The sequence below is a fragment of the Thermobia domestica genome, chromosome 3, assembly GCF_964235325.1.
Source record: "Thermobia domestica chromosome 3, izTheDome1.hap1.1, whole genome shotgun sequence".
In the NCBI taxonomy this organism is placed as follows: domain Eukaryota; kingdom Metazoa; phylum Arthropoda; class Insecta; order Zygentoma; family Lepismatidae; genus Thermobia; species Thermobia domestica.
The window spans coordinates 63,172,735-63,193,498 of NC_137456.1; the positions used below are offsets into that span (position 1 = coordinate 63,172,735).

The following is a 20,764-nucleotide window of genomic DNA, read 5'->3' on the forward strand; positions in this document are numbered from 1 at the left end:
ACTAGATAAGGAAAACGATCTGGTGAGTCAGTCGGAGGAATGCATTGCTATGATGTAAAAGTTCACGTATTGTTTCGGCCATTGGCATTGCTATTAAAGAAAATAATACACCTATGAAACAAAACACACATAAAATACAAATATGATATTTGTTTTTACAAATTTGATTCGTAGGTTGAATTTTAGTTTTTAACTTCCCTTTCAGCAGCTTGGCTATATGAGACATGGATCTACAGCCCACATGAGCTTCTGTTGGGAATCGGAGTAAAGGTATTCCAAAATCCTTTAATTTGTGTGATAAGCAACTCTCACTTAATTCAGGACAGGAAACTCAAATAAAATCCAAACTAGTGGGAACGAAAAAGAAATAAAAGTTGGAATCATGCGTGAGTCAAAAATGAGTTTCCCATTTAATCCTTGATCCAACTGCATTTTGTGGATGATTTACTAATATGACATCCCACTGCACAAGCGAAAGCAAAATATAATGCGTACAACAGAATATAACTTGTTACACATTTTTGGAGGAACATACCGTCACGTTTCTAATTATGAAGCTGCCAATTAAAAAACAAGCACTCAACCGCATCTGAAATCGTCTTAAAATTTTGATTTCAAATGTTTTTAAAATCTCATTTTTAGCAAATCGTAATTTCCTAACTCTTAGCAGAATTCCTTGGTTATTTCCGGTCTTCTCAAATTTCCTGACCATTCCAGGTTTGTCGCCAACCTGGGAAAGAATAAAGAATGCCGTAGCATTTCGTATAGGTAATTAGCAAACTAAAATTACAGCATATAAAGCATAGCATGTGAATGACAAAGTAAGATTGATGTTTATTATTAGGATGATTTTATACAGCACAATTTTTACTATATATTGTTTAGAAAATACAAACTAATAAATAGATACTAATTAGAAACTGTATTGGAAGCGCTTGTATTAGTCTATAATAGTTTTTTGCTTTAAAATATATTTATTTTCTGTAAGTTGACCATCTGTCTAAGCTGACCACTTTCAATGGAAACAATGGTGGCCAACATAGTCAGGTTTCATTGCACTAATGCAAAATATTCAAAATCCTGCGTTGTTCCTCACTTCCATAAAAACAACTATTATTCATGAAATCAAGTAATAAAAAAAAAATGATTATTAACAACAATATTGATAATTAAATTATTTGTAAATTGTAAATAATATAAACATCTATGGAAACAAAATTAAGAGCGGTTTTTGTTAATGTTTTGACTACAATTAATACGAAACTGTAATCAAAACATTACCTGCCAAAGATCCAAACAAATATTTACAAAATGTTTTAAGTGTAATATTTAAATTCGTATATATCATATTTAAAGTTATAACTGTGTAGTTATAGATTTTGCTTATTACAAATAAGTATGAAGTTCCCCAGAATATTTCTTTTTATACTCTCTTCAATTTTCTCAAAGTGCCTTTTGCACTTACGAAAAACATTAATTTTTATATTACAAGATTAAATATAACAATTAATTGTTACTTACCGAAGAAACATTCAATGAGGAAACTGGTTTCTAATAATATTGAAGGATTTTGGAAATTACTAAAAGAATTAAACTTACGCATGATTAGAACTATTAACTTGAATTCAGGAATGGGTCTATATACTTACTGATGCTGAAATTTTCAATCGATACCCACACTTTCGTCGGGTTTATTTATTTATTTATTTATTTATTTATTTAACGTAAATGAACAGTTCAAAACATTAAATTATGGAAACAAAGTACTTCACCAAACTTACATCAAATCAAATGTATATGAATCATAGTACATAAGTGTGAAAAAAATCTGAGTTTAAATCTAGATAAAGGTAGTCTGGACAAAAGATGGGACACCAATATTAATAGTCACATGGAACAACAGAATTAATGAGACAAGATTACCAAAGTTCAGACTTCTTAAGCAGTATATCGGTATCAAACATAAAGCAAATTTTAAATGGAGTTCTACTTATTTCATTGTTGTTCTTAGAATTCCATTAGAAAAGACTCAACAAAATGATTAAACTAACTATAAATGGGTTTAAGTGAATCCAACATGTGGAATGGATTATCACACCAAAAGGACCACGTCTTAAGGAATCTTCTCAGATCTAAAAATTCCAAGATACACCTGCTGTGTCGAATTCTTCTAATGAAAGGGATAACTATTGAGTATTTTACAGCTTCAGTTACTTTACCCATTGAAGCAATGCTTTTTATTATGTAGTTTTCCCAGTATGTTAACAGTAAGCATAAGTATACTGGTAAAATTTTTCAGAATATAACTGAAGCCATAGTAAGTAACTGAAGCTATTGTATCTATTGTAGACTATCCATCATGGTACGATTTATGTGTTTTGTTTCCTTAGTGTTATAGAAACACTTAACCATTCTTGCAATATTTCATCATCCTAAAATGGAAGCCATGAGGTATGATTAAAATAGCAGTCTATGTGTATGTAAAAATAAGGTGCTGACGGAGGTGACAGTTCCCAATGAAAATTTCGGCATTAATGTATATTTACACGCATTTCAGACTTTAAGTTGATGTTTTGGTATTTCTTTATAGATTATAGCACATAAGAGATCAAAAACATGTATTGTTTAGATATGTAAGAACGACGGAAGAAAGAATTAATAATAATAATTCAAAAAAAAAAAAAAAAATAGAAAAAAGTATTCAAGAACGAACTTATTTCATTGTCAAATACAATGAAACTTTCAAAACAGGAAATATATAATACTTACATTTTCGGAAGATCCGTTATTGTTTTCATACTTTGTTTTAATGACTATATTAAACTTCGGTAGAAAAGAGCACTGAAAAAAGAAAAAAAATAATGTTATCATCGATTAGTTTTTCTTATATAATTTCTTTCATAATGTTGAGATCTGGTAAGTGAGAGCGATAGACAAGGTGCAAAACTTCGTCGCTATGTTCTAGAGACCACAATTCAGGATTAGCGGTATGGATGGAAGCATTACCACTCTGGAAAATGTTTTCAGTGTACAGAAATAACGTTAGCACAATTGAGTGAACGTAGTTCCCAAGACTTGCTTGATCGTTTCTGCTACGATTCGACTGTGCAGTGTGACAAGGGTAGTCACCGAAAATCACGATATCGTGTCCCAAACCAGAGGAAAACCGCCACCATAGTTGACAGTCACGTGAAGAGAATCAACATCGTACGGTAGGCGAGATGTTTGCCATACAAACACATACCCGATGTTGGGGACGAGGGTAAAGGTTGGTTCGTCCGAGCGAATGACACGTTTCCTATCCTCCGAATTCCAAGTTTTGGGGTCTTTGTGCCACAAATGTCGCCACTAAGCCTGGCCTGTCACTAATGCCTTCATGGAACGATAAAGTGACAGCTTTCTGAGACGGGTTCATTTGTGGACTTTCCGCCACCCATTATAGCCACTCTGAAATTGTGAAACGGTTTAAAGAGGGTTTAATCGTCAATTTTATGTGGGTTTCATCATCCAGTGATGTGCACAACAGATCTCTGCGGGAATTGTAAGAACATGGCCTCAGTCCACTCGAATCTCCAGTACAGTGTACCATTAGGGAGGCAAGCACAGAAATTTGGCCGCCGGACATAACTTCGTATTCGAAGTGCATCATAAAGCATGCGTTGAGTTTGTGCTGCAGTTCAAGGAAAAGTTTGCAAGGGATTACTAGTGGTGGCGGAATACTGAATTCAGGGAACGCTGCCACTTGTCAAAGTGCCTTATAACACCAAAGTCAATGCAGCTTATTTCCGCTCGATCATCCGAAAATACGCAAGAAAGACAGAAGAGACGGAAATTCTACGCAAGGAAAACAAGAGAGATGGGAATTCGCGTGATCCAATTTCGTCCGTTCGTGTGAAATCCTCAGACGCCTCACCAATGGATTACATTGGTTTGGACTCAAACAGGCAGTTGCTCGAAACTGTTTCCGTACCTTGTAGGGCCTTCGGAAAGCTACCAAGCGGTGTGGCAAAATATTCCTCCTTCCATTGTATGTAAGTGTTTTTTACAGGGAATCTAAGCTGCCGGGTGATAGTCACATCGAACATGTCGGCAGTGGAGAAAGCTCTACTAACTATGTAAGTGGTTCAAAGTTAACTATTTATACCGTTTATACTTTCTGCACACATTTTATTAAATTTCCACTTCATTATTTTGGTTGACACTAGAGTGTTTGAATGGTTGTTTCCTTCTGCAGTCACTTTTTTCTCCTCCGATATCACTATCAATACCTGGCGATTACCATTTTGCAGCTTAGCCTAGCAGACCCAGTTCTATTGTACTTCGTATTACACCGGATAAGGTGTTGGTCACAGACGCCCCAGTTAGACCGACATGAAAAGTTAGTCCTCTTTCAAACTAAATAAGGTGGGGTACACTGTTTACTTACTTATCAGCACAATATCTACGACCCCAGCTAGCGCCAAGTGGGCTTTGTGGTGGAGAAACATTGTGTACATGAGTATTTTCAGGGTTCTCCCGTTTCCTCTTATTTTCTTCATTTCATTCATTGTCAACATAACTGTCTCCCTTAGCCTCAGAGCATAAGCATGGGACGTTAAACAAAATAAAAATCATGACTACCGCTATCATTAGTTCACAGTCTCCATTTTGTAAAGAAAGAAAAAACTACAGAAGATTGAATGACCCCCTTTTCATTGTGGCCAGCACAATGAAAATATATCAACTTTTGCAAGGTCTTTCCACTACTTTGTCCACTACCTACATAGATAAATTCTTTTAAAAGCCAGATTTCTCTCTGTATATATATATATATATATATATATATATATATATATATATATATATATATATATATACAAGAGACAATACCAGAAAGTAATTAAAACATGGATTTAAAACTATATAGTTTTATAATCAGTATACGGATCATTGTTCAAGTATATTTTATTCATTTTAACCAATCATCCAGAAGAAAATAAGTTAATAATAATAATAACAATCGGAGGGGTAGATAAGTAATAGAATACTAAATTTAGTTATATTTATCGGAGAGAGAGAGAGAGAGATTTGTACATGATTGCTCCCAACTTCTGTATTAAGAAAACTATGTAGTATTTATATACTATTGTTTGTTAAGTATGTAAATAGAACAACAGAATTTTCTATTGAAGATAATGTATTTATACTATGACCTTTAACCACAAAATAACAGCAAAGTTCCAGTTTAACAGAAAACTACGAGATTAAATATAATTTTGTTAAATATTCTTAAAGCACAATACTACTACAATACTACTATGTTTGAAATATACTACTTAAAAGTATCAGTATAAGTACTATCAGTGTTTAAGATAAAGAAGACAAACATGGAAATTAAAAAATGTTGAATGTTATTACCTAAAGATAGTAACATGAAACGACATGTTTAAAAAAGAGTAAAATACAAACATATCTACGCTATCTGAAGTTATTAATTAATTCGTTAGTATTGAGAAATGACAGATTTAATTGAATAGTATAGCTGCACATACTTACTGTATATTCTATAATTATTGCAACATGTCCAGAAGAAAGAAACATGAAATAAAAAGAAAGAAGTATTAATGTTAATACCACTCATAACGAGTATTCAATTATAACAGCCTGGAAGACAGTAAAGTAATACAAACACGACAAAGAATATTTACAACAAACAAATGTACAGAAGTTGTTCCGAAACAACTGTCAATGGCGCATGTAGACGTGCAGTCCATCTCATTAGCTAATGATAAAGAAGGCTGCGAGAAGGTTTAGGCTAAGTTAGAAAAATCATCAGTATTACTGAAATTTAACTGTACATATTTATTTTACGAATAAGTTTTCAATAATTATTTACTATTGTTATCCGTATCATTACATTTCTGCGCTTTCACGAAATACCGGCCTGCACTGTTGAAACTCAGACGTATCCTTTCTTGCCAATTGATATGAAAGACTTTCCTGAATTTTGCTTTGGGTATGCTATCGAAGAAAGAGATTGTACCACAACCTTCAACAAAACGCTTTGTGTCAACGAAATATTGTCTTCTCACATAAATATTCATCTTTACAGGCATTCTTCGTCTCTTTACACTGAACTACATGCCTACATTGTCATCAGGTCGCTTCGTGACTTTGTTCGCAAATACGAGCACTATTGACAGTTGTTTTGGAAAAGCTTTCCTACATTTTACTTACATAAGAAATTGACAAATTTGCCAACCACTAATAAAAATATTATACATTTATTTTCTTTCAACCTTAAGTTCTTTATTTGTATCAGTATAAAGTTCACTTACAGTCGAAAGACATAGTTACTAACTTTTTAAACATGCAACAATTTTGTATATAAGTAAACAAGGAATAATAAGATTACAAAACATCGTATCTCTCATGCAACCCTACATTTAGTGCAAGTAAACTCAAAAATTATTGCCATTTTATTTCATTCCTGAATTAAATAAATCCATACTCAAATAGAATCTCTTGCTCTTCTCTACTGTGTTACAGATTTATGGAACAACCGTTAATGCTCAATTTATGCTTTCTTCACTGGCAGTACTGTCAAGACACGGGTAAGAGAAAGAAGGTTAACGGGGACTGATGAATTGGAATTAACTACACAGACACTAACAGCTACATACATTAACGTACTGTAATTCTGAAATAATCATCATCGTCGGGTTTTTAATATAGGTTTTTCAACAGTACGAACTCGTAACATTAAGATGTTTGTGTTCCAGATTTCGACTAAGAAATTATCGAAAGATTTCCATAATTTGAAAAAAAAAAAAAAAAAAAAAAGTCTATGGATTTAGTAAGTTATTATCTCCTAGGTATCCTGTATATGGATGCCTAACAGAGAGTGTTTCAAAACAACACCGACAACGTTTGGGAGGTGATTCCTGACACCAAGATAAGACAAAAGTATAGACCAACCTGGGTGCACAAATGCTTCCTTTCGGAGTTATAGGCTGCCGAAAACATGGAGAAATGAACTTTAAAGGTCTATAGCTCCAATACTATGGGACCTACCATAGTCGGGTTGACTTCACTGAGGAATTAATATGTGCGCTATCCAAAAATACATGTTTCAAAATCCTGCGGTACTTCCGCAACAATTTTTATGGAAGGAGTTAGGCTACGGGTATATAATTTGAAGTACTTACCAACTACCTCTATAAAAATTGTTGCGGAAATACCGCTGGATTCTGAAACATGGATATTTAGATAGGGCACATACCAGTTCCTAAGTGAAGTCTTGACCCGACTATTGTAGGTCCCATAATATTGGAGCTATGGACCTTTAAGTTTTTTTTTTTTTTTTTTTTTTTTTTTTTTTTTTTTTTTCATATTTTCGGCATCCCGTAACTCCCAAATGACGTATTTCTGCACCCAGGTTGGTCTATACTTTTTGTCTTACCTTGGTGTCAGGAATCACCTCCCAAACGTTGTCAGTGTTGTTTTGAAACATCCTGTACACAATGTTTTGAACAATATTGTGTATAAAATATTGTTTCATTGTTATAAGTTTTAAGAAAATAGTTCAGCTTCACTTTAAAAACTAACTCTTTCCCACTTTGGTTCTCCTTCCTATTAACCTTGGCACCATGCGACTGTTTCCAATACTTACGGAAGGACTCAAGGGAAGTTTGGTTTCGACAAGAAGGACTTACAATCTTTCAGTTCAGAAATCAGGGTCTCTCTCCAGGGAGATGGAAGGAATTATTTAGAAGCCTGCTTTCAAGGATAAAAGTAATATAGAGAGGGCTGTCTGGGAAGACTTCGAAGTATCATGAAATTCAGAAAATAAGTGTATCACACTAAAAATATTTGTCTTGAGTCTCCCATGCTTTGATATCTATGGTGGTTAATAATCATTATTTGCTTACAATTACATGTTTAAGTGCATTTAATAATTGTTAAATCACATGTATGTGAAATTATCGGAAGATCACTGTAATACTCTGTCGAACAATTCAGCATACATCTGCAGTATAAAATCTTTGACTCAACTTGTGATACATGACGAGATGTTATCATTTAAAAGATACTTACATTTAGTTAATGAATTTTTTGTTTTTCCGCTTTCGTATTCACGTCTTAGCGTAACATGGAAAACACACTCCCTTTCCCTTTCTCTCTGGAAGTCGCATTAGCTGCAAAAATTATTGTGTTTGGTTTGAAACCTTTTATTTTCACAAATGGTATCAATGTACTTTGCTTGCACATACGTGAGGGCCCGATAGAGAGGCCAGATTTAAAAAATATCTTTCTCTGGAAAGCGTCCCGAGTTTATAGATCATGACTCATGTGCATGATATCACTCGAAAGCCTGATTCAGTCTAAGGACAATGGCGTAACAATCATGGATTTAAGGTAATTATTGTAAGAGCCAGAGCTTCCGAAGTAATTTAATTTAATTTTACAATTATCTATTACTTTTTAAAATGGCGCAAAATGGTTCTAACTTTTTTTCTTTTTATCTTCACACATACATTTCAAGAAACTTAACAAATACCATAACATAAGACATATCGTACTTCCTGAGGTACGAGAGATCCGGGTTCGATTCTCAATATGAGTTCATGTGATTTGAATTTCACGTAAGCTGTAGGTCCATATCTCATATGTCATTGATGCTGAACGGACGCTATGCTCCAAATTAACCAATCAATTTTCCGAGGTACCTTTCGTGCAGGTACTTGCATCTAAGACAATATTTTGGGGGAAATTTCTCCGGAATCTATGAATACGTGACACATACGTACGGTATTATTCGACAGCATAATCAATATAAATAAAAATGAAAGTGACTATGTTTGTGACTTAATAACTCTGGAACCACCCGACCGATCTGAATAAAATTTGCTACATAGATGAGGCTCGCGCCTGGAATGATTTTTATCATTTCAATTTGACGGTGGAAGTTGGTGGAGGAGATATTTTAAAAATGATCGAAAATGGCCGATATTGTGTCGAATCCTTCATGCTGTTTAAATCCAAATTTAGGGGCCGCGGTGGCTCAGTGGTAGAGCGTTCGCCTCTGGTGCTTGGGGTCCCCGGTTCGATCCCAGCCCCCGCCAAGTGAACTTTGTGGTGGACAAATACCGTGTGTGTGGGTTTTCTCGGGGTTCTCCCGCTTCTTTCCACTTTCTTCATTTTAACATTTCATTCATTACTCATCATCACCGTCTCCTTTAGCCTAACCGGCATGACCGTGGGACGTAAAACTCAAGAATTTCATTTTATTTCATAAATCCAAATTCATCCCTCTATGTCCAAACTAAAACGTATTCTCCCTGTACTCAGAATGGGTATTCTGCCAGTTCATTCTAAAGATTACGACGTATGAACCACGGATCTATGGTAATTAGGATACGAGTCACAGTTTGCTAAATAAAAACCTGGTGTTTATTTTTTAAAAAGTCTGTGACTTAAAATAAGTAATTGAAGGCCAATAATTTATTTCAAGTTTGCATTTTAGTTTTCACTAGAACAGAGTAACGGCTTCCACCCGAATAATTTAAGAACTACTGACTATTAAAACAAAGAACACAAAATCTAGACCTTTTGAGTGGAAAAATATGCTCAGGCACAAAATAAAAATTATAATGCAAAGAAACATACACATACCAAAAGAAGAAAGAAAAAAAAAGTAATGAAAGTCTACCTTCAGATATAAATAATTACAAAATAAGAAAATCCATTGCAAGACAGCAATTAAATACTAACAATTACAGAAAAGCACTAACAGAACTTGATGGAAACACATTGTCTGCTCTCTGTAAAAGAACGAGCTAAATATTGTCATTACATACCAACACTAACTATATAGCACAAACATTAAGAAATTGAAGCGATCTGGAAATCAAAGACTGTTACAAACATCGGAAAACGACTTATCGGTTAAGGAAAAACGAGAAAGTAATAAAAAGTAGAGATATTTAAATATCTACCTGTCTGTGTATATGGATAATGATTCCACGCCTTTTCGGTCACATAGAAGATATTAGGTATTAAACTTTGGACCCATCCAGGTAAACGACTGGAAATCAATATAAACGATTATAACATTTCATGATCGATTGTATAAATCACATTATTTGTGTTCTTTGATAAAGCCATTTAACTTCCACTACAACCATATGCATATAAAAAGAAAATATACGGAAAACATACAATCATCTACAAGTCAGGAATCCTTGACTATTTTTACTACTCTGTAAAGAACCTAAACCCAGTAGATTTATTTGTTTTTATTTTAAAGATCAATTCTACCACAGACTACATTCATTTATTACTCATATTTTCTCTGTAGCCCATGCTACGATGAATTTCATCACCACTTCAGTATTAGCCAGCAAAAAAAGACATTTGTTGTTCATGTAAGAAAAATGTCTTCAATGTACGGTATTAACAAAGATTAAAAAAAAAAAAAAAAAGGTAGATATGAACTCCCGGATTGAATAAATCAAATTGGAAGGCGGAAAAGGTTTTAAAATTGTGCCAAATACGGGGAGTACAATACGGGGGAGTTGGATACCGTACTCCAATCTGAAGTGATGATCTTGCATGAGACTGAAATAAAAAGACGTTGAAATTAAAGGATAAGAAAATCAAAATGGCTAGGACGTTGCTTGGAGAAAATAATTTTTTCAACTATTTCTGACGTTTATTTCAATGATTTTACAAGAAAAGTTTCACTCTCTTCAAGTAACACTGATTTCTTATCATTACTATTTAATTTAATTCATTGCCTCATACTGAAAACAAATCTCGCAACGGATAAAATTAGGCTCAAAATTCCTCTTCTAGTTTTACGCGAATTTTTATTCAGATAAATAAAACTCCGGAAAAAAAGCACTAAAGATCGAAAATAAATTAATTAAACTGTGTCTGATGAAAGCGTTGTCTTAATGACGAAACTGTAACACATATTTAATAGTAACGTATAGTTCGTTCGGAGTTTTATTAATTTGAAATCTACATTAAATTTAAAATAATCAAGTAACTTGAGGTAAGCCACCATTATATGAGGTCTCTCCAAGTTCTTCAGTTTGTTAAAATTATTCTTTTTCAAAACGTATAGAAACTTCACAATATCCGTGAGTATTTGAATAAACTTTCATAAAAGAGTAAATACAAGAGGAACTATTATATAATGATTAATAATATAGTAACATGTTAGACATCGACCCACACTCTAGGGCAGGCATGTCAAATGCAGTATCTCAAGACAAATAGACAGCAATGTGCTATCAAGCGGGCCGCAAGAAAGAAAAAGCCTTTTTATACTTATTGATGTACTTAAAAAGTGAGAATATATCCAAAAATCTTACCTAATAATATAGTTCTTTAAGAAATAGAAGGAAATCGAGGCAGTACATGGCTACCTATTATTTCTTTCCAGACACCTTGCTTTTTTTCTTTTTTTCTTTCTTTTTTTTTCTGCAAGCAGCTTTCAAATATCTGGAGACATACTACTCGCACTTGCGATTTTCCGAACAAAGGTCAGATGAATGTCTTAACTAAATCTCGGTTGGAACTTGTTTCTTTTCATAAGTATCAAAAGTTATTCAAACTGGTACGTAGATACGTAATACTGAAAATGGAAATTATCTACGATGTAAATTTGAGGGTTTCTGGAAATTCCGCGGGCAAATATTTGTAAAATACGGGATACCCAGTTTACTTCACTTTTGCCTTAGAACGGAGTCAGGATGAACAGAGGACCATACAAAAATAAGCAAAGGGCCGCATAAGATCCGCGGACCGTAAGCTTGACATGCCTGCTATAGGGTGTGAATCCAAATTTTTGCCTATGTTACATTTGTCCGTTCTAGTGAACATTACCCTAATTTCACATACCTAGTACAATGTTCAATAAAAGATAATATATCCCGCCAAGTGAACTTTGTGGTGGACAAACACCGTGTGCGTGGGTTTTCTCGGGGTTCTCCCGTTTCCTCCCACTTTCTTCATTCGACTGTTTCCTAATACAGTGACCTTTTCGACTCAGACAACGGAGAGGCAAGCTACAGTCCAAAATGCATGATTTTGGAAGTCGTGGTTGAAAGCACATTCTAATATCAAAACAATATTAGCAATTTCAAATTACGCCAACAAATATTTCAATTTCAATTTACTGCGATAAATATTTCAACTCAGTTTCTATAGAATTTAATATATTGTTGCGTAAAACAATGTACTACTCACTCTGTACACTGTCTAGGTTCCAGATACATCCAGTATAATTATATTTTACAACCGAAATATTAACTGTAAATGGGATGAAACTTCCGGAAGAAACTGCACTGAACAATATTTTAAAGATACTATCTTTGCAAATTTCCGGTAATATTGTAGAAACCCCCTGAACAAATCAAGTGCAGATGATAATCAGCGAGATTCAAAGTCGGTTCTTAAAATAATCAGAAGTATATTCCGGCACTATATAAAATAATAACCGCTCATCATGTTAATATGATACGAATAAATTAATGATTCATTATGTTATAATTTAAAATAATCAAATGCGTAAATTCGGAATTAGAACTATCGATAATATAAAAATCACATAATATTCTCTTACCTGGAAAGATAAATTCTCTTCTCGGTGAACTGTCCAGGGCCATGAACAGGATCTTCACACGGTTCATTAATGATTACTTGGACACCTTCTCCTACATCTGACTGTTCATGACTATGGCGAGCGATCATGTATAACTGACCTATGTGGTACTAGAAATTAAAAAAAAAAAAAAAAGTATACTATAACGAAATTTACGACCATAAAAATATTCCATTAGCTAAGCAAAGTACAACCATCCCTGCTGTCTAGTTAGCGAGCACATGCCCTTGGTACACGTGTTCTTGGTAACAAAGCATTTCATTTTATTTCGTCTTTATAATCATATACTGCACGAATTCGTGCGTATGAATAAGGCTCGTCAAGGTATAAAGATGCATAAAAATACATAATTGTGACATATACATACTGATTACATTAAAATACTATGTTACATCTACGATACAAAAGAAACACAAAAAATAGACATTTTTAATATTACCAGTAATCAAATTCATTTACACATCTAGGAATTCATTCAAGGAATAAAAGCAATGATGTAACAGATAGGTTATCCGTAATCTTATGGATTCTCCTCTTTGTTCTATTATTCGAATATATTGAGGGAGTTTATTACATAATATGGTACCCATAAATGTTGCATTCCCTTCCTATACCTTTGTGAGATGCTGTCTGCTGAGTATTTTATTCATACGCCTGGTATCGTATTTATGGGTTGAAATTTGAACGCATTACGCTTGCTTGAATTATACCTTAAAATGTAGATCAACACATACAGCATCGGAACTGAAAAGGGATGCTTAACTTAAATAAATAAAACGATACAAGTACAAACTAAGAAAAATCCATTTGCATGATATGGGGGCGAGTGACAAAAAAAAAATCGTTTTTATGGAACAATGGTCCTACAATCCTGCCCTCATGAAGGTGGGAAAGGGCCTATACTGTGGGAGCTGGTCTTGCATGACAGACTGTACACCCGCCAACTATACCAGATTATCCCAATCGTGGTTCGCAGATCACGTTACAGGATATTCGTGATACCAAGATCACGTTACAGATAAAGTTCCAAAATAAAATTTCTTGACTTTTTCGTGGCCTTTTCTTTCCCAAACCATTACGTTTAGTAACATTCTCAAGAGCGAATTTGGGTGCAAATTGGGCCGAATTTTCATGCACGCAATAGAAGCATGTTTTGCTTTCAATTTGGTAGCGTCCAAAGCCGAACGCAGACATTTTTGGCGGTGAATTTTGACGTTTTATAGAACAAAATTTTCCAGTTTATATTTATATTTGTACAGATTAAAAAAAAAAAAAAAATCCTAACTAAAAATATACATAGACTGTTTTTGAAAAGCAACATTGTGATTTTCTTTTCCTCAAATAATAATACAACTTATTAAAAGATAATCAAAATAATGAGCAATTTGAACGATTTCTCGCTGGCATTAATTTACTTTCCCTGCGTTGTTCAAGCAGTTGGCACAGTTCATATTAGATGGGATTATTTGCGTTTTGTTTTCGAGCGGAAGGGGTCTTCATTTCTGCCTTGAGAATCCACCCAGAAGCTGAATGAGGAAGAATGAAATACACTAATGGCTTAAGGGAAGGAAGGTGCCTTGCTGCTTTAGGTAGGAATAATAATAATAATAATAATAATAATAATAATAATAATAATAATAATAATAATAAGAAGAAGAAGAAGAAGAAGAAGAAGAAGAAGCCGGAAGAAAGGAAAAAGAACTCAGATGAAACACTGTTCACAAATATTTTTGTGTATACAAGAGTATTATGTTCCGTGTCGTATCGTTTCGTCCCAATTCGACGAACACGAAGCTTAGGTATCGATCGCCACCTGATCGAGTAGCGTTTCGCCCCAATAGTTACACACACACACACATTGATTATGTTCACAGTGTGATAAGGTCCATCGTTAGTACGAGCCAGGACTGCGTGTCCTCTTTCATTGGTACCTCTGACAGAGTGGGCTTGCCGTATAAGCTTCGCAAGAGGGTACTAAATAACCCACGGACGCCATTGTCCCGAGCGGTTAATTCATGAATTACTTTGTAAAATTTTTATAAACTAAAAAATCCACGGAATTACCGCACTCAACCTTAAAACTTAAGGTCTAGTCCCAAAAATAAAATTGCAGCCAGCGCTAACTATCAATAGCTTCGTACAATATTTTCATATGTCAGTCCTAACGGGTTTCCTTTCTCATTAATCAATGTGGATTATATAAAAGACATTTCTTAAAGACTTCCCTATGTCTCTTGACTTTTCCAGTGAGCCAGCTGCTCTTTCCTAGTTTAAGTTTAACGAACTACCGGTTGATCGCCGTATGAATCATCATCATCTGCGTGTCGTTGGGACGAAAGTCTACTCATTACCTATTCACTAATCAATAAAAATAGTTCGAGACGAACTGCCACGGATTTGCATTGGAACGACACGCTACTGGGACGAAATACTACAAACAGGCTCTCCCTATTAGAGATATCCTGTAAAAGACTGTATTATTTTGTATTTATAATTCAAACTTTGTCATCTAGATGACAAAGTGCATACTCATTGCAATCAAGGATGCTGTTTGATATTAATTGTCACTTTTTTGAACTTTTATAGGTATTGATAATGATGTTTGGAGTTGGTAAAGCTGATATAATTTTAGTTTTAGAGTGACATAGAAATAATGTACAACGTAAAATTTAACTACACACCATACCATTCCGGAAGTATTTTAAAGTTTTATATTATTATTCTTGTTCAGGCTGTTACCTAAAGTGGTTGTGGTAATAACGTAAAGCTACCGTAGCGTTTGAAACATTGATTTAAAAATATGAATTGGTAAAATCTTGAAACTTTGTAAATGCAAGATTTACATAATGAGAAAGTTCATTTAAGTTAAGCTGCTTTCAGCACATAAAGCGAATTTAAAAATAAGATTACATGATTTTTTAAAAATATTTTCCAATGGACTTTTTAGCACAAAGTTATGTGTAGTAATTTTTTTGTTTGTTCATTTTTTGATAAACAATAATATTCAATTTGAAACAAAAGTATAATAAGAATAAAAAGTTATAATTGGCCAGCTACAGTAATTGTGACTGCTTGACTAGTACTACGAAAAACGAAAACAAATCTTCAAACTTTATGCCCCAAAACGTACAAGGAATGGATAATTCACGAAAAGTGAATTGTTATAAAATTATTGGCAGACGGATGTGGGAGGAAACAGAAGCGCATCAAGAAAACCCACAGATGTGATGAGGTCCTCAACACTCTGATGGCCTAAGATCGAACCAGCTACCCTTTGCATTAGACGTAAGTGTTTCACCACTAAGCCACCTTCTCTTTGAGTAGTAAAACTAGCAGACGAAAAATGTTTTTCGAAATTTTTCCTTTTTTTTTTTTCTTTTCTTTCTTTAATGTGGCCATTCTTAACGAAAAGTCTAGAGAGTGGTAATTTAGCTGTGGTATTTACAGATGGAATTAGGTGGTTTCAACGCTAAATAACAATTTAAGCAGTGTGTTACATTTTGCATTAGGTACCTAAATTATGATATACACTAAAATGAAAGCAATAGTGCAACAATGATATGAAAAAAGGGCTAATTCCAAACTTAAGGTGTCTGAATAACTATGATATTTTGGAATGGCACTTAGTATCTCCCCCAAATTCACCGACTGCTCTAAAGCCGGCACTGTGATTTATAGTAAGCAGTTGTAAACGACCTCGTTTATGCGTAGACCAGGGTTGGCTGGTTTAAACCAGCTGTTTTTTTTTTTTTTTTTTTCAAAAAAAGAAAAAAAACAACTGGTTTAAACCAAACAAAAAAAAGAACGAAAAATGCTTTAAATCGTGAGAACTTCATGGTGATGTCTCCACATATGAAACCATCTGCATTACGTTTATGTACTTTTCACCTTATAATCACGGAGTCCTGTGTTCAATTCTCGGTCGAACCACAACCCATCTTTCAAGTGTGAACCAAGTAGCGATTCGAGGTGTTCCTTTAAGCGAAAGTCTTTTCCGTGATAACCTTGGTATTTCATAAGAATGTTAAGCCTAAGCACACGAAACGAAACCAAATTATATATTTCTACTTGCCTGAATGCCTGTTGTTTTATAAAGAAGCCAAGCTTGCTTAAATATATTGATAGAAATTGGCAAAATTTATCAACTGCCTACGCAGCTTCCAACATCAGCTTGGACTTGACTTTGTTTTAATTTTATTGAATGATATCTACATACCAAATATGTAATTTAATACCTCAGTTTTAGCGTAGTGATTATGATACGTTGACCTTAAAATTTTATATACAAATACATTTAAAGTAATAACAGGATTTTCCCAATGGCTAAGGCGGGAGTTTCCCGATTTATAAATAATTGTATAATGTTTTTACTTGTGTAACTGTTTATCTTTTTGTCCTTCTGAAATGACTCTTGACAATTATATTAACAACTAGGCCTATGTAAAGATCAGTACAACGTATTTTTATCAGGAATCCTTCGTGAGTGAGTCGGCAATCGCATTTGTGACCAATTAGTTCCGGTTTCGTGTCGAAATGGACAATTTTTCTTGGATGAAGCCGAGAAGCGGTTTGGATTCCACTTTAAGATTATGTGACCCCTTCCAGCATAACCTTGTTGTTGCATAATAACTCCAAGGTGAAACAAACTAATTTTTGTCGATATCTAATATAAATACATAGAGTAAATTATTTAAACAAAAAAAAAGAACAAAAAAAAAAAACAGAGCTTAACCAAAAAAACAGATTTTTTGTTTTTTTCCAATAAAAACCATGCTTTTTGCCAACCCTGGCGTAGACCCACCGTCACTGAAGTGCCTGGTCCCTACGAACGCACTCCCTTCACTAACGCTCAGGCTTCCCTGCTGCGCTCCTGCCCTCACTCGGTTTGATAGTATTCGTGCTTTTCAGTGGCCAATTAGCACAAGTTGATTCGTATTTTATGCCATACGTCCATAGTGTATTTATATTTATGACTACATCAGAAGTAGTTACAAAATAACGAACCGTAATCACTACCAAGTGAGCCAGAGTCACTACCGAGTGATTTGGGGAAGAAGCTAAATAATACCCATATCTTGTAACGGCAAGGTTACCAACGCACTCAATATTTTGTTTTTTCTATGCTAGTAGCCAGTGAGTGAAAACAAATATAAGAGAAGCTAAAACAAAATAACCTAAAGAGAGCTGTACGGGCGGGGGTAGGGGTGTGGATGATGTAAGTCAAATGAAATTACGATATTAACTACAACTAAAGAATCGGGCTTAAGTTTAGAGTTGCCCCTCCAGTCTGAGGTGCCCTTGGACTTTGCAACATACAAAAAACAGTGCTTAAAGTATTAAAAATTGTTACATTTCACTTAACTTTAGTACTCCGTGGGTTTCACAAAAATTTAAAAGGTTTTCTTCATTATTTTTGAGCATCCGTTACACCTGTTCACCATATTTTACAACTACTATGCTGCTGAAACCTTCCGCGAATGCTTCCGCATTCGGCAAATAGTACTAACTTGCACATATCTTTTCTCATAATAAACATAACTCTCATGCGGAACTTACATTCCTAAACATCAAGTAAAAACCTCAAATGATCATTCCTTACCTCATTTCACCTGTAAATTTTCCTGATTTTTATAAAAAGCGGAGGGGTAACTCTAAACTTAACCCAAGAATCGTGGTACAGTAACTCATGGTGTAGTCGAACAGTCTGATCTGTAAGGATAACTATCCTGAGACGAAACTCATAGGAGGTAGAAGTCCCTCTGAAGAGCACAGCGTTTTTAATAGTCCTTAATGTTTCTGTGTCCGTGTTCTTGTCAAGTTTCGTAATTATATCGAGTATAAGAAGAAAATAATAAAGATGGGAAAGAGTCAACTGAAAATTTACTTGGTACTCACTTCTTGTGCAAGGGGTCCTGGTTCGATCTCCTGTCGCAAAGGTTTCCGGTGTACAACATTGAATTATTCAGTTTCCTCCCGTCTCCTTTAGCCTAAATGGCATAACCGTAGGACATACAACTGGGAAGGACATACGTTAGTAGTTAAGTTAGTTCTTTTCTGTACCAAAGTTTAATATTTAATTCACATAGTATTGCCGAACAAGCGCAAGCGAGTGAAGGCGGGTTAGAGCCTCACAGGGCATGTTGTTTTCTGTCTTGATTACAGCTAAGTGGAAAGGAAGATCTGCGTTCTAGAACCTTGCCCATACAACTAGAAATTTCGTTTTCACTCTCCACCCATTTCTGAAAAGGAAGTTTTAAGCATGTTGTCCTAGTGGCCCCTAAACTTACATACAAAGCAGAGTGTGTACGTTTTACTTACAGTTAACTTAACTGACGCACTGATATTCAATATCCATACAGGGCTTTCTTCCCTCCGTCATAACTGGAACGTATTTTCAATACATACCGATCGATTGTATTAATTAAAAAAAAAAAGTATCCCGTCTGGTGCGTCGTGGTTTAAAATTGCTGCTATATATCAAGATTTGCCATTTCCTGTTTTTCCATGTATTTCTTCTTTCTTTTTTTTTTTTATGTGTGGATTACTTGGAGGGAGGTATTGGTAGGGATCAGCAGCGAATAGAAAGATAGATGACCAGATATTTAAAATCAATATATTATATCAGATACTGACTATGAAAAAATAAACTTAGATTGTACACACCAACTTTTTAATAAAAAGTTCCATGTATCACGATTATGCACTGAGACTAAGGGAGACAATGAATGAAACGATGGAATGAAACGGGAGTACACGGAGGAAACTTATATACACGGGGTTTGTGCGCCACAAAACTGGTGCAACTGAAATCAAACCAGGGACACCACGCACAAGAGATGAACGCTCTACCACTGAGCCATTGTTATACATCAACTGTTATTATTATTATTTTTTTAGTTTAGCGTCCCTTTCAGTAGCGATGCTATATGAGACGTGGACCAACTGCTTAAGATGGAATCCGAATTACATGCGCTCCCGACGGAAATTGAACGCGGGTCTCCCACGCCAAAGGCGGTAACGCTAACTACTAAGTCACCAGGGAACTCACATCACCTGTTGAGTTGCATACGCACATTTATACATGATACACTGACTAAACTCTTTACAAAATTTGAAACTGCGAAAGACCATGATTGAAAACATGTTTGGTACTGTAATAATACAAATTTCTAGTTAGCCTAAACAATATTTACTTTGTTGTTGGTGATATCTTGAGAGCTACATATGGTTTATTTACGTAATATAATTTCACTGGACATGCTTATCAGAAATTATTCTTTACCATGTCAAGCATTATTTTCAATGATCATAACTCACAAAATAAATAACAGATTGAAAATGGCTATGGTTGTAGTATTCATACTAACCTCTTCCACAGATAGGGGCATACAACATCTGTACTCTTTCGTAAGCACCATATTCCTTCTGTTTCAAAAATTACGTTTCGTTCACTTTCCCAGCCTTACACTGATCGCACGTTATTCAAAAACACGTCTAAAGCAAAACCTTACATTATGCAAGTCACCTTCTAACACTGAACGTGAAATTTTGCCGTAGGATCTTAATTTATATAAGCTTAACAATCTACTGCTCCGCCTTTCTCTAGCAGAAAGCTTTCTCATATGAATATCTACTAACAGGTGGCACTGTAATCGAACTTTGAAAATCTGACAAACAATTTGCGCTGGTTGGGAATTTTTATTCAGCAATAATAAATTTACCATTTTGAACAAATAGGAAATACTTATTTTTCTTTCTTCAATGAATAAAAATACTGTAGCTAATTTAACCTTTAGCCTTAAAGTTGTAATAATAGAGTTTCGGTTGTATACTGTTTCTTAAATGAAATTTGACTTAACTTTCTAATTTAAAAGTGAAACATTTAATAATGATTCAATTTCCCGTTTGAAACATAAACATTGATTAAAAATTAAATTCTGTGTTCATTGCTTAACTCGGTTTCCCCAGATTAGTTCAGTAGCTTCAAGTTCTTTAGCGTGGAGCACACATTTATAGTGTGAAAATCCCTGTTTCGACTCAAGACCACATAAAGTAGTGATGACAGAATCATGTATGTATTTCTTTTCTTAGGTTTAGGGGTAAGGGATCTTC

The 20,764-nt window shown here is 34.5% G+C and overlaps 1 protein-coding gene across 1 annotated transcript in view; it reads right to left on the minus strand.

The window, feature by feature from the left end:
• rdgBbeta (cytoplasmic phosphatidylinositol transfer protein 1) overlaps positions 1 to 20,260 on the minus strand; it is a 38,507-nt gene extending 18,247 nt beyond the window's left edge. The window contains exons 1-5 of the mRNA XM_081750988.1: positions 20,020 to 20,260; positions 12,614 to 12,762; positions 9,978 to 10,066; positions 5,536 to 5,543; positions 2,770 to 2,841 (exon numbers count right to left, since the gene is read on the minus strand). Coding sequence (XP_081607114.1) covers positions 2,770 to 2,841; positions 5,536 to 5,543; positions 9,978 to 10,066; positions 12,614 to 12,762; positions 20,020 to 20,070 — 369 coding nt within the window. The 5' untranslated portion in view covers positions 20,071 to 20,260. The remainder of the gene's footprint in view (positions 1 to 2,769; positions 2,842 to 5,535; positions 5,544 to 9,977; positions 10,067 to 12,613; positions 12,763 to 20,019) is intronic.
• Between the last annotated feature and the right edge of the window lie 504 nt (positions 20,261 to 20,764).